Source organism: Cricetulus griseus, chromosome 3, assembly GCF_003668045.3.
Source record: "Cricetulus griseus strain 17A/GY chromosome 3, alternate assembly CriGri-PICRH-1.0, whole genome shotgun sequence".
Taxonomy (NCBI): domain Eukaryota; kingdom Metazoa; phylum Chordata; class Mammalia; order Rodentia; family Cricetidae; genus Cricetulus; species Cricetulus griseus.
The window spans coordinates 193822739-193836573 of NC_048596.1; the positions used below are offsets into that span (position 1 = coordinate 193822739).

The 13835-nt window shown below is 45.0% G+C and overlaps 1 protein-coding gene across 2 annotated transcripts in view; it reads left to right on the forward strand.

The window, feature by feature from the left end:
* Nucleotides 1–11872, forward strand: part of Gan (gigaxonin) — a 63849-nt gene extending 51977 nt beyond the window's left edge. For both annotated transcript variants that reach the window (XM_035442706.1, XM_027410782.2), the window contains one exon: nt 20–11872. In XM_035442706.1, coding sequence (XP_035298597.1) covers nt 20–201 — 182 coding nt within the window. In that variant the 3' untranslated portion in view covers nt 202–11872. The remainder of the gene's footprint in view (nt 1–19) is intronic.
* Nucleotides 11873–13835: the final 1963 nt, after the last annotated feature.

Below are 13835 nucleotides of genomic sequence, written 5' to 3' on the forward strand. Positions count from 1 at the left end.
GCTCCCTCTCTGGGTTTAGGTACCAACTATGACTATGTGCGTGAGTTTAAGAGAAGCACGGGCACCTGGCACCACACGAAGCCACTCCTGCCGTCTGACCTTCGTCGCACAGGCTGCGCAGCTCTGCGCATAGCCAACTGCAAGCTCTTCCGCCTGCAGCTGCAGCAAGGCTTATTCCGCATCCGGGTCCATTCCCCTTGAAGAGGAAGAGGAGCCAAAAGTGAGATCCTGCCCCAAGCGCATCACGTGGCTGGATGTCAGCAAGCACAGAGAAGCAGCTCCATCTCGCTGTGTGCTGGGCTTCAGTAATGGTTACTCTTAGGTGGTTTTTTAATGCTTAGAAGCTTGGGCTTCTGCTCTTGTTTGGAACCGTGTAACTGTTGAAAAACTACCCGGGAGGAATCAGTTCCTCCAGCCTGATGCGTCTGTAAACTGTGGAGGCTAGTGAATGTCAAAAGGAGGAGGGAGTGGGGGTTAGTGTCATACGAAATATCAAAGTCAAAGCCCTAAGGTGCATTTTCCCAGAAGGGAGCTCTTACCTAACTGATGCTGTGTCCTAGTGTGTGTGGCTGTGGTAAACAAACAACAGAATTCATGTATGCAAGCCAACACACCCAGCATACAAGGTTGTCCTTGTACTGTGTGTGGAGAGATATAATGCCTAGCCCCACTCATTAAATTGAGGTTTGTGCCAGTTAGTTCCCATTTAATACTAGTGCTCTGTCTTAAGACTCTTTAAGAACTATATTCTGATGAATTGAAACTAAGATAAAACTCCTGTCTGGCAGCAATCTGTCTTAGTAAAGATTCAGTCACCCAAGGAGATCAAGTCCGAAGCCTTTGTATGAGCTTAAAGGACTTACTCACTGTAAAAGGCTCTATGTCATGAAAGTTCCGGGGGTGCTGTCAGCTCAGGAGGAAGTTTGTACCATTCTTCTTTTCCATCTGGAAAACAAAACCATTTTCTACACTCCAGGCTGTTAGTGCAGAGGAGATTTTAGAGTCAGGCAAATGATAGAGATCTGCTTTGACTAAAAGTGATGAAACAACACTGAAAAAAAAGAAAAAGAAAAAAAAAAGCTGTCCAGATAATGTACATAGGGATTAAAAACTTCATATAATCTGTCTGAAAGCACACTAAGTCCTGTTTACTGCTGCTTAGAAGTTACAGACTTGTCTTTGAATACAGGTGTGTTTAGAATCTTGTCTTTGTAACAGACCACTTCCAAAGCTGTCCACTGGTAGGAGTTTTAGATGACTTTTCACTCCCAGTAATGTTTGGCTGGTAGAATAAACTACCTCAACTTAATTTCATTCTGTTCCCGCTAGTACCCTCTTCTCTTTCCCTCCTTAACCATCACTCATTGCCATTTCCAGTCTCCTTCCCACCCCCCATTAGTAAAAAAATTCTAAGTTTGTAGAATTTATCTTGTGAGATATTTTTTTTCTCCATTCAGATTATGCCACCGTGGTGTGAAATCAGGGACTTGAGTGCACTCCATTACTTGATAGTGTGAGTTGTATGCAATATGAAATTTCTAGTCAACTTGATTTAGATTTCCTCATTCTAATTGTTTCCTACAAGTTTCTTTCTCTTAGAATATTGCTAGACGAGACAACATTATATGTTAGTGATTGCTAAATGTATAAGTATATCCTTTGGTTATAAATTGAAGAACAGGAATTTCTTCCAGAAACTTCCTGCGTGAGATTTTTATATGCAATTAAAATGCATATAAAACATTAATCCTATTTTCCCACTGTGGATCTGAAAAAGTATGGCCTCTCTGCAGGGATTTTCCTATACCTGTGACTGGCATTACAAAAGTTGCTGAAAAGAACCCAGAGAGTGGATGTGAAAAGGGCTGGGAATGGCTTCCTAACTCTGCTGTGGCCAGAAGCAACTTGGTAAGAGTCTAAGTGTAAGTCTTTATCCTTTGTTCTAGGCCAGATGTGCCACACATTCATGCCATCCAGTCAAATGTATTGTCAGTCAAAGCCAGGCTTGGATTGTGTTGCATATCAGCCATATTTTCGGCATGTTTTCCCATTGGGAAGCTTTCCATCAAAGAAGCTATGGCAAAGAAAGCACTTTCTGCTGTTGCTGAGATGGTGGCCTCAGAGGAGAGAAATTGCCAGAAGGGCAAATAGACTTTGGTGAAATACCTGCACAGGACAGAGCTGTGGTCTGCCAGAGCAGAGAGAAACTGATACCAGGACAGATGTGGTAACTGTTCTGTTTTTGTTTTTGTCTGTCTGTCTGTTTGTTTGTTTGTTTGTTTGTTTAAACTCCTGAAGTTTAAAATTCTTCTGTCTGCTTCAGGCCTCTCCAAGGAGACAGTTCCTTGTTTAGAGCCATGGGTCCAATAGTAATGTCATAGTACCTGTTGACTTGGTCAGTTCACGTAAAAAAAAACAAAAGCAAAAACAAACAAACAGGTTTTTCAGTTCAGTTCATTGACACTGTAGCTGCAGAAATTAATGTTTATAAAATAAATTTGCAACTTAATATGGGATGCAATAACAACAAAAGCTGCTAAGTGCCAAACTGTTATTTTAGGTGTGAGAGAGAGAGAGAGAGAGAGAGAGAGAGAGTGTGTGTGTGTGTGTGTGTGAGAGAGAGAGAGAGAGAGAGAGAGAGGGAGGGAGGGGCTATCCTGCTGAAAAGTAGGGCTGTATTTAATTTTATTATGATGTTTCAAAGTCAGTCATACCTCTTTGTAACTACTCTCTTTTAGTGTTGAGAAGTAGCTTGTAGCTTCTGTCCAGCAGGCTTGTGGTTTACTAGTCCACTTGTGTCTTGGTAAAAGTCTGAGGGAGTGGTCCTTCCCTTCTCAGTAAGGCACTTTGACCAGGTATATGTTACATTTGGCAACCGAGGCTAAATCTTAAAATCTGAAACACAAATGTCTTGGGGGAAGTGCAATTTCTTTTCATTGGAAGGTGTTAGGCTACAGTAGTGCATCAAGGCACTCTGCTAGACTAGAGTCTAACATAGGTTTTAGGTTTGTTTGTTGGCTTGCTTGCTTGCTTGTTTCTCTAACATATCTAAACATAGATTTGTTTCAAAGATTTAAGTGCTTAATTTAAAGTGAAGTTTTTTTTTTTTAATCTCAAGCGTGCTTATGTTCTGTGAGAAAAATAGTATGACAGATGAGCGAATGTGTGTGCATGCGGTACCACATGACTTGATCAGTCTGTCTGTATATGTTTACTTTTGAGTCGTAGTCACAAGCTATATATACTTCCGTCTCTTGGTGCTTCAGATAAACCTTGAGTCTGTTGACCTTCAGTCACATGGCTGTGTCAAACACATGCTGTGTGTAAATGTGCAACTGTCGGTAGATGGTAGTCAGTTTTACTAGGTTTGCATCTCTCTTCCTTAGCAGGATTTTTATATGTATTTACCAGCTAGCAGTTGGTCCTAGAAAGGGCTCGTCTAAGGGCTTGAGCATGCTGTTTGATCGCTCTGAGGAGTCAGGGATCTGGTTGGGCTTTTCACATCATGGAGCAACCAAAAGACTTCAGGGGCTGTGCTGAATCTTGTTTGTGTGGAGCAGGTGTTCTGTTACATCTCACTGCTGCTGAAGGTACTCTGATCTCCAGTGGCTTCAAAGTATCATTTTATCCTTTATAAGTGGGCGAGGCCACCCCCTCAGCAGCATCTCGGAAACACATTCTCTTTATAGAGGTGGTGAAGGTAGGGCTGTCCTTGCTGTGGTGCCTCAGGTTCCCACAGGATGCCAGTCAGGTGACTAAGGAAAGTTAGCTCTTCTCAAGGGCTCCACTTGACACCTCCTACACAGTGCACTATGCCAGGAGTCCCAGAAGTCCTCCAAGGAGTGTGACAAACGCTGCAGTGCTATCTTATAGTAGGTGGGTTTCCCTGATCACACAGTGCTCCTGTAGTCAGATGAAGACGTTGGATGCTCTGGGAAGAAGTGAGGTGACTTTCACTGTATGCACTTAGAGGTACCAGAACTGCCTGAGAAATAACCACTGGAAGCGTAGAGCAAGGCTTCTTTCTTACAGTCACCGCCCCTTAGCCAAAAGGGCGCAGAGGAAGCCAGTGATTGGTGAGGTGTGATAGTGCCTGCCCTGGATCATTCAGCAAATACTGAGGGCCTCCCAAGAATTGTGCTTGCCTTTCTAGGAACCCTTACAAGGAGGCAGGTGGGATACAGTCCTCCCACCTGCCCCCTTGAGCTTGAGCGGGGACCCTATCTGTGTGAGTTGACCCAGGTTTCCAAGTAGGCATTGAGTCGCAGTACCCTCGCCGTCAATGGGGTGTTTTTCCCTAGGCAAAGTGCTCTCCTCGATTCTGCTGGGCTTTAAATGAGAAGGAAGTGAGGGCAGAATCAAAACTTCCAAGTGCCTGCATCTCCAAGTGCTTCTGTACGTCAGTTGTGGCCGTGTGCCCAGCGCACCCTATGATGTTCATCATGTTAATGTGAGGTTGAGTTACTGCATCTTACATAGGCTTCAAATCTTTTCCGTGTCTGGGGTGAGTAGGGGCACTCTCCTCTTCCTACAGTGAACAGTCAGGTGTGAGCAGCAGCCAAAAGCAGAAGCCTTTGGGTTACCAGGGGTAGTCCAGCCGATTGAACAAAAACTTGAGGTTTTTTTTGGCTCACGGGTGTTTTTATTCCTAAGATGTACATCACTTGTAGTATGGTTTCAGCTCCCAGACCAAATATTTCTAGCTGAAGAAACTGGAAAACCCTTGTTTCCCCCTGCCCGTTGGCTGTTGGAAGTCCCAGGCTTTCCTGAGTGTCTTCTGGAAGCAAGGCAGGGTTTTTTCATAAAGACTGAAGCTAACACTTCATTGATTTGCCCCCCTGCAGTCAGGGGGAAGAAGACTGCTCTGACTTGCTGAGGGGTCCTTCTGCCCTTTAAACAGTCTGCAGAGGCTCCTTATAGCTCACTTAGATGTCTACATACAGTTCTGGGGTAGGGATGAGAGTGAGCCCATTGGTCCGGGCTGGGAAGAAACCTGAGCTCCATTAGATGTCTCACTCTTGCTGCCAGTGAAGTCTGGGTGGAGTTGAACTGTGGGCTCTTCTGCATGTTTTACCTCCTGCCTGGTAAGTTCGTTCCCTTCCTTCATTTTAGCACTGACAGGAGACTTAGGGGCCTTGCTTTATGCTTCTTCACCAGGTATGGAGAGAGCCACCAGGTACACCTTAGGAAAGTCTCCATCACTTACTTCATGGCATTTCCTGCTTAACTGGATGGGAATTGCTTGCAATCATTCCCATTCTTTGTGTTTATAGGGGAAAAACAAACCCTCTTGTCAGCTACCTCATGATGTAGCGTTGAATTTGGTTCCCTGACAGATGAGAAGAATTCAGCATTCTGTCCTGTAAAAAACGCCTGAAAGCAAGCAGTGAGCAGCCTTGAGAAGTTCAGTCCTCCAAGGCGTGCGTGTTTTCCATTTTCCTACTTTTTTAAATAGGCACTTTAAACCTGGAGGAGGGGTAATTCTTCTGGGACTACTGCAAGGTGATTACTTGAAACTCAACTTGAATTTGAAAGTCATTCAAAAGGCTATGTTTTCTTGTAGCAAAGAAGTAGCACATTCACACAGCAGCGCTGTGTAAACTAGAGGGCTTTGTTTCTGTCCTTGTTAGGATCAGAGAAAAGAGCGAGTGTCTGTGATCCAGCACAGTGTTTGGAACTTGGATGCTTGAGGCTGCTGTTTGGTTTCTTGCAAGGTGCTGTTGATTCCCAGGAACTTTTCCTTTTACTGGCTGCTCAATACATTCTCTTCTTCCTTCAGTCCTGGTAGTACCAGATGTCAGAATAAAACACATGTTTTCTAGGTTCAAGATCGAGGTTGACCCAACTACCTCGAATCATGTTTTCCTTAAGATCATGACTCATCTGGTCAGGGCACTCTCCTGCGCTTCACCCTGCACCTGCCTTCTCCACACCACCAGTCACAGGCTCTCAGTGCCCCAGCCTCTCTGCTCTCTCCTGGTTCCCAAGTCAGAATGAAGCTGCTAAGGGAGTCAGCAATTGGAAACACTCTTCCAGGACTTAGTTCTCATAGGGATGGCCATTTCTCAGGTCACGGTTGGACCTGTCCTACTTAAATGGAAGACTTGGATAGTCAGTAGAGGCCAAAGGAATGTTATGCTCCTCTCAGAGCCCATCCCCACCTCAGCCCTGTTCTCCCCTCAGAGCCCTCTCCCTGGGTGCCAGCCCTCTCCTCAGAGCCCCCTCCCTGGGTGCCAACCCTCCCCTCAGAGCCCTGCATGGGTCCTGGTAAATGTTTAAATCTCATGCAAGTGTGGTAACCTAAGCCTTTAATCCCAGCACTCAGGAGGCAGAGGCAGATGGATCTCTGTGAGTTTGAGGCCAGCCTGGTCTGCAGAGTGAATTCCAGGACATCCAGAGCTACACAGAGAAATCCTGTCCTCAAAACAAAACAACACTTTCAACAAAAACCACCTCATGCAATAAGATGATTAAATGTGTGTGCTGGTGCTTTTAGAATTGGCCCAGAGACTAGAAATGGCAAAGCTTTTCAAGTGGCATTATATGGCTGCGTCTGAGCCCAGGTGAGCTGGCAACAGGAGCCCATGGTTTCAGTGAGCAGCTCCAAAGAGAACAAATCCTCCCTTCCTGCTTAGGCCCCACATCTATGGTTTTAGTCGTTCCTAGGAAATTACCTGGCACTTGAACAGGCCCAATGGTCAAGAGCATGGGCTCTGGAGTTGGGGAACCTGGGGTTGAAGACTTTTGTCACCGATGTTCTGGTCTCAAGGCTCAGCTCAGCTTGCTTGTGAAGGGAGGTGTTGACCTCCATGGGTTGTAAGGAAAGGTCTCCTGTGGAGTCTGGGGTAATGATTACACATGAGAAGTGGTGGCTGTCATTGCTTCATTGGTCATATTGTCTATCCACACAGAGTGCTGTGAGGCACTGGGCCAGCAGGGGACTACTTAGAGCTGAACATCCCTGGCCTCCTATCATTGCTCATTCCTGTTATCTGCCACCACATCAGATACCAGTAAATGTCTGTTTATGCTTACAACATTCTTTTCCTTCTGGCCACATGCCACTTCTCACCTCCAGCGTTAATGGTTATATCCAGGATAACCCTGCATGTCAGAAACCCCAACATATGTGCTTAGAGTGTTCAAGAATTATGGTCAGGCCACATGTGGTAGTGCATGTCTTTAGTTTCAGTATTTAGGAGGCAGAGGCAGGCAAAATCTCTGACTGAGGCCACAGACCTGAGCTTCTGCTCCTTTAACTAGGATCTTGTATGTGGAAACTACTTCCTTCAGTATCTGGGTGGTGAGGGCCATGCCTCCAGCCTGGAGGTTCTAGACAGGCCTGCAGTGTGAGACTGGAGCAGCCTGGGGCCATCTAGCCGCTTAGCAGGTGACCAGGCCCTTTAGACTCTGGCCTGGTAGTAGGCATATAAAGGAAGTGTGTGTACCAGAACACTACAGGCCAGTAGGCAGAATTACAGAATTTCACCATCTTGCTTATTTATTTAATTTAATGTATTTTTTTTCGTGAGTTTTTTGAGACAAGGTTTTAAGCCTCCTGCCTCTGCCTCCCAAGTGCTAGGATTGCTCTTCTGTCATCTTTAGACCCATCAGGTAGGACAGCCTTGGGGTTCCAGGGTGCCTTCTGTAGTAGCCAGCGATAGCTTCTGTAAGCACTCCCAGAGACCCTGTGCAGGCAGGCAGGACAGTCTTTGTGGTGCTCTGCCCTGGCAGCTGGAGCTCTTGCAAGCCAGAGGCTCTAGGGACTGTTTATTTAGGAGAGAAGGGGGGGGAGAGTCATTCAGAGGGTTTTGTGAAGTAGTCCTGTGTCCCTTCTATGTTTTGCCTTATTCCTTTCCCCTCCACTCTGCTTGTCATCACTTTGGTCCTTTGACTGTGGCCATTGGCCACCAGCCACCATGGCAGTCCCTTCACCAGGGTGCTCATGGTCCAACTTTCCATAATACAGAGATTTCTTTAAGCCATAATGTCCACCAGAACCATAGTTTTTGGTTGACACACATTTTGTTTTTAGCTCTTTGCTGCCTACTCTGCCTTAAGCTGGTAAATGGTAGTCATGCTTCCCAAGTTGGGCTGGCTGCCCTGGAAGGTGCTTGGTGAGCTCAGCCACATTTCCCTGGGAACTAGCATGGTTCTTTGTTGCCTTTTGTGAAACATTTCTAGGGACCCCAATCTTCTGTTCCTATTCTGTCTCCCCTCTGGTGAAAGCCTGCCATAGAGACCCTCAGCCATTCACTCCAACCCTACGTAGAAATGGAATTCTGCAGTCATGAGGGAGCAGCCTCAGTAGGTGAGAACAGCCCCCAGCTGCCCTCCCCATCCTCAGGGTGCTGGGCTGTCCTCATACATCTGATGGCCACTTAGATGCTACTGGAAGGATTCTGAGAACAGGGCCCTTCCCACACACACAGTTCCCTCCAGCCACTGAGGACTTCTGTTCAGGAGGACGACTGTGGTTCTGTTTGCCAGAGCATTGTCATGTACACACCCCTGCCACTTTCAAACCTCTCACACTTGTCCCCACCTGGTTTTCCAGTTGCTTGAATTATGTCACAAAGAAAAAAGGGAAAGAGACCTAGCAAAGTGACCTAACAGGTAAACCTGATGACCCATGTGGTAGAGAGAGAACTGATTCCCACAAGTTGTCCACACACAAACACACACACACACACACACACACACACACACACACACACACACACACACACACACATTAATAAGTAAATGTAAAAAGAAAATTAGAAAAAGGGAAGGAAAGGAGAGAGCTGTAATTCTTGCTGCTCCCTGGACCACCGAGCATGGCATCAGCAGCCTCTCCAGAAGTTGTGCCTTCTTGGCCCCCAATCATGCCTTTGTGCTGACACTTTCCACCTGCCAGCTAGTCCCAGAAGCTTCCTGGGTCAGCACCCAGCGTAGCCCAAACCCATCTCCAGCCTCAAGCACTGGAGATGAACAGGAGCCTTTCACACCTGCCCTGAGGCCTCCAAGGGCTCTCTCTGAGTTGGGGGCCAGTACCAGGCCACACATACTACCTCAACATCTAGCCCCTGTCACAGCACTGTGTGGCCCCAGACTGTCCATCGAGATATACTCAGAGCTTGCAGGGGTCACCTCACAGAGGCTGTCTGACAGATCCTCTGCACTTGGCCCGAAAACCACTATGGGATTCCTTCCTGCATCCCATGGCATGCTCCCAAGAGCAGACCAGGCTTCCATCTCCTCCCATCTTGTTTAGCTCTGACTTAAGTATACCAAACTGTGAGTAGAGTCAGAAGTGGGAATAGCTTGTTTGCAATGAGAAAGGGATCACTCTTTCATATTTTCATCACAAGGGTTTTTGTTTCAAAAGAAACTCAAGAAAATACATATGTGATGTCGATGGCCAGGATGATGAGGATTATGATTGTCAATTGCAACCTAGACTAACTCACTGAACTTGACTGTTAGGCTTTATATAAACAACAATAACAACAGTGTAGGGCTGGAGAGATGGCTCGGCAGTGGATAGTGCTTGCTGTTCTCCAGCGGACCTGAGTCTGCCAGCACTCACATAGAGGCTCACAGCTGCCTGGAACTCCAGCCCCAGGTGACCTGATACCCTCTCTGACCTCCTCAAACACACACACACACACACACACACACACACACACACACACACACACACACACACACAAAGGTAAATAAATAATAAGTAATGTGGGAACTGGTACCCAGGGCAAAAGTATCATCAGATTTTAAAATCACCTAAGCTTCATCCTGTCTATCATGTAACACCTATTTCTAGAATTCAGTTTCATCATGTAGGGGTCTTCAAAATTCCATGGGCTGAAGGACTTTATGTTGGGAACTGTACCAAGTGGCCTTCAGTAGAAAAAAAAAAATAGAAAATAAGCCAGGCAGTGGCACAAACCTTTAATCTCAGCACTCAGATGCAGAAGCAGGCGGATTTCTGAGTTCAGGCTAGCCTGGTCTACAAAGCAAGTTCCAGGACAGCCAGGGCTGCACAGAGAAATCCTGTCTCAAAAAACAAACAAAAGTAACAACTAAATAAGTAAATAAATAGAAAAGAAAGCACAAGCTGTATAGCAGAGCTTGCTTAATTTAGCAATGAGTGGCTTTTTCTGCCCACGGGTCCTTTTACTTTGAACCCACTCAGAACCCAGCTTCCATTTGTTTTCTCTCTCCCGTAAACCTCCATGTCAGCAGTAGCATGGTGATACTTGCTTTGACCACGTTGTCCCATTTGTAAATTGTGACAGCCATAAACAAAGATGATGGCTTTGTTAGAAGTGCTGAGTATACGTCACAGTGGGTCCCGGGCCCCCACCCTGTAGAGCAGTGGTTCTCAACCTTCCTAATGTTGCAACCCTTTAATACAGTTCCTTATGTTGTACTGACCCCACCAACCATAAAAGTATTTCATTGGTACTTCATAACTGTAATTTTCCTGCTGTTATGAATCATAATGTAAATATCTGTTATGCAAGATATCTGATATGCAACCCCTAAATGGGTCAAGACCCAGGTTGAGAACCACTGCCCCACACTCACTTCTCATCAATAGACACAGCTCAGGCAGACCTCATTCTGCAGTTATCAGGGCATTTGTTTCCTTGTGTGAATAAGATGTACCCACAACACATGACGATGAATATGGCAGTTTGTTGGTATTCTGCCACTAGTGTTTATCTTCTTCTAGGACAGAGAACTACCCAGGAAATCCCGTTAAAAAGAGTGTAAATTGAGTTAAATAAGACAGTCTGTCCCCAGGCTCCAGACCACCCTTCATGGGGCCCTGCCTCAGTAGAGTCGCCTGCAGCCTGTGATATCGTGCTGAACACAATACCGATACGCATATGCAACTGATATGCAACGGTCACCCTTGCAAAGAGCTGGTTTGTTCTCTGATGCTTCTTCTACCATAAGGATAACTCCATAAAGACCATGTAATACATGTAATACAGGTTTCAAAAGTACCATACCAAAATCCATCCCACCTCATTACCGTAACTGTTTTTCTTGGCATGGTACCTATAGAATGGCTTTTCATTTAACTCTTGCAGCTGTAACTATCTAGTGAAGTTCCCAGGAAGATGGCGCTCAGGTCAGGCTGAACTGTGTAAAGCTGAGTGCTCTTTACACCGTTCTCCCACTGACAAACAGGCACTTGCAATAGGCTCACATAAATGCAACAAGTGTCATTCTCTACAAAGTGCAAACTATTTGAGGGGCCAGAAATTTGCAACTTACAAAACTGTCCAAATTCAGTAGGAGAATAGGAAAAAAAAATTGAATTTCCTTTCAATGTCCCTGTCTGCTGCCTTGTGGGCCAAATGTACCTGGTAGAGATTTTTATTCCTTTGCTGGTATCTATAGCAAAGTCAGAAGTTATTTTTTAATTTGTAACCTTTCTTACAAAGTTACTTTATGGTTTACAAGCAACACTGATGCAGAAGGATATGGTAATTTTCTTAAATTAAGTAGCAGCACTTTGTTTGCGGAGGGGGGGTTGATATTGTATGTAACTGTGGGGGATATTGTATGTAACCCTCAGCACTAGACCTGTGTCCTGGGGAAGTATTGCCATTGTGCTGTTGTTCTCTTGTATCAAGGATTAGTGAAGGTGTTTTATCTTTTTTACGTAATTTGTATTGACTGGATTTTATAATGGTAAGAAAACAGAGTGTTGTATTTTGAGCTGAACTTTGTGTATGGTCAAGTCATTCTGTTTTATGTATTGGAAGTTCGTTTACAACTTGAACTATTTTCTAGAAGAGTGCTGAGCAAAATGAATTGTCTTCAAGCTGTTTCATTAACCTAATAAAATAATTTGAAGGGGAAGATATTTGAATCCCTTTGTGTTTTGTTTGTATGTGTGCACATGTATACAGAGGCGAGGGGCCAGGTGTCTTTTATTCTTAAGCACTTTCTGCCTTTTTATTTTAATTAATTAATTAATTTTGAAAGACTAAGTGTCATTGATCTGGAATTCAGCAAGTTGGCTAGGCTGGCTGGCCAGTGAGCCCAGAATCTCTGTCTGCCCCTCCTGTGGTGGGATTACAAGTGCATGTCACCACACCCAGCACTTTTGGTTGGTTGGTTTGGGATTTTTATTTATTTTGTTTTGTTGTTTTTTGAGACAGGGTTTCTTTGTGTAACTTTGGCTTATCTGGAACTCCTTAGGCTAAGCTGGACTAGAACTCATAGAGATTCTCCTGCCTCTGCCTCCTGAATGCTGGGATTAAAGGTGTGTGCCACCACCATCTGAGTTGGGCTTGTTTGATTGTTTTAATGTGTGTCTTGAGGATTAAATGCAGGTCTTCTTCCTTGCAAAGCAAGCAATTCACCCCAGTTCCACAGCCATTCCTTTTATTTTTTGGACTGGATTCTGCTGAATCAGCATTGTAGATGCAGCATGGACCAGTCTTGAAAGGAGGGCTGCTTTTTGTCATGATGGGCTCACATGAGTAGTAGACATTGAGACCATTAGTTACATGCTGTAAAAGTCTATCCATGGGGCTGGAAAGATGGTGCAGAGGTTAAGAGCACTGGCTGGCTGATCTTCCTGAGTTGAATTCCCAGCAACCACATGATGCCTCACAACCATCTATAATGAGGTCTGGTGCCCTCTTCTGGCCTACAGGCATACATGCAGGCAAACAACTATATATAAATAAAGAAATCTAAAAAAAAGAAGTAACCATGGCCACAGAGTTACCCTATAGCAGTCACAGGCACTTAACAACAATAATAATAAATCCAAGCCTGAAGACCTGAATTAGGGGCCCAAATGATGGAAGGAGTTCTGAGAACCACTCCTGAAAGTTGTCATATGACCTACACACACACACACACACACACACACACACACACACACTACTGATGTCACAAGATAAAGAACTTAGAGAACCTTTCAGAAGGCCAGATCAAGTGATTGGGTTTGTATACACAGCCTACAGACTCATCCTGATGATGGAAAGTAGGGTCATTCACCTTCAGTAGCACACAGTGTCATGTAGGTCAGGACACCTGCCTAGCAGAGTTCTCTGGTATTGTAGGCTCTAAGCCCTTCATCTTGAGGAGGTTGCTACTGAACAATCTTTGAATAAAGTCTTTAAAAGCAGTACTGAAGTCATTCAGTGGTGATGGGTGTAGTCCTTGTGTATATGTTTCTTGAATTGGTTGATGAATAAAACACTGTTTGGCCAATAGAGACAGGAAGATAGGCAGGACTAGGAGATGAGAATAATTCTGGGAAAGGTAGGTGGAGAGGGACCTCGAAGAGATGCCATGTAATGGAAGAAGGAGTAAGAGGTCCGGACCCTTCTCTAGTAAGGTAAGACCATGTAGAAATACATAGATTTATAGAAATGGGTTAATAATTAAGACAGAGCTAGCCAATAAGAAGCCATAGTCATTGGCCAACAGTTTTATAATTATTATAGTGTCCATGTGTTTATTTGGGGCTAAGGTGACTGTGGGACCAGGCAGGACAAGAAACTACCAGCAGCACAGTGGTGGTATATGCTGTGAGTTCAAGGCCAGCCTGGTCTACAGAGTGAGTGCCAGGATAGGCTCCAAAAGCTATACAGAGAAACCCTGTCTCAAAAAACAAAATAAACAAAAAAGTGAAGGGTGAAGCCAGGCAGTGGTGGCGCACACCTTTAATCCCTGTACTCGGGAGGCAGAGGCAGGCAGATCTCTGTGAATTCAAGGCCAGCCTAGTTTAGAGTGAGTTCCAGAACAGCTAGGGCTACACAGAGAAGCAAAACAAAAAATTTAAAATGAGACTTCTCACTCTTAAGCAAAAGTAG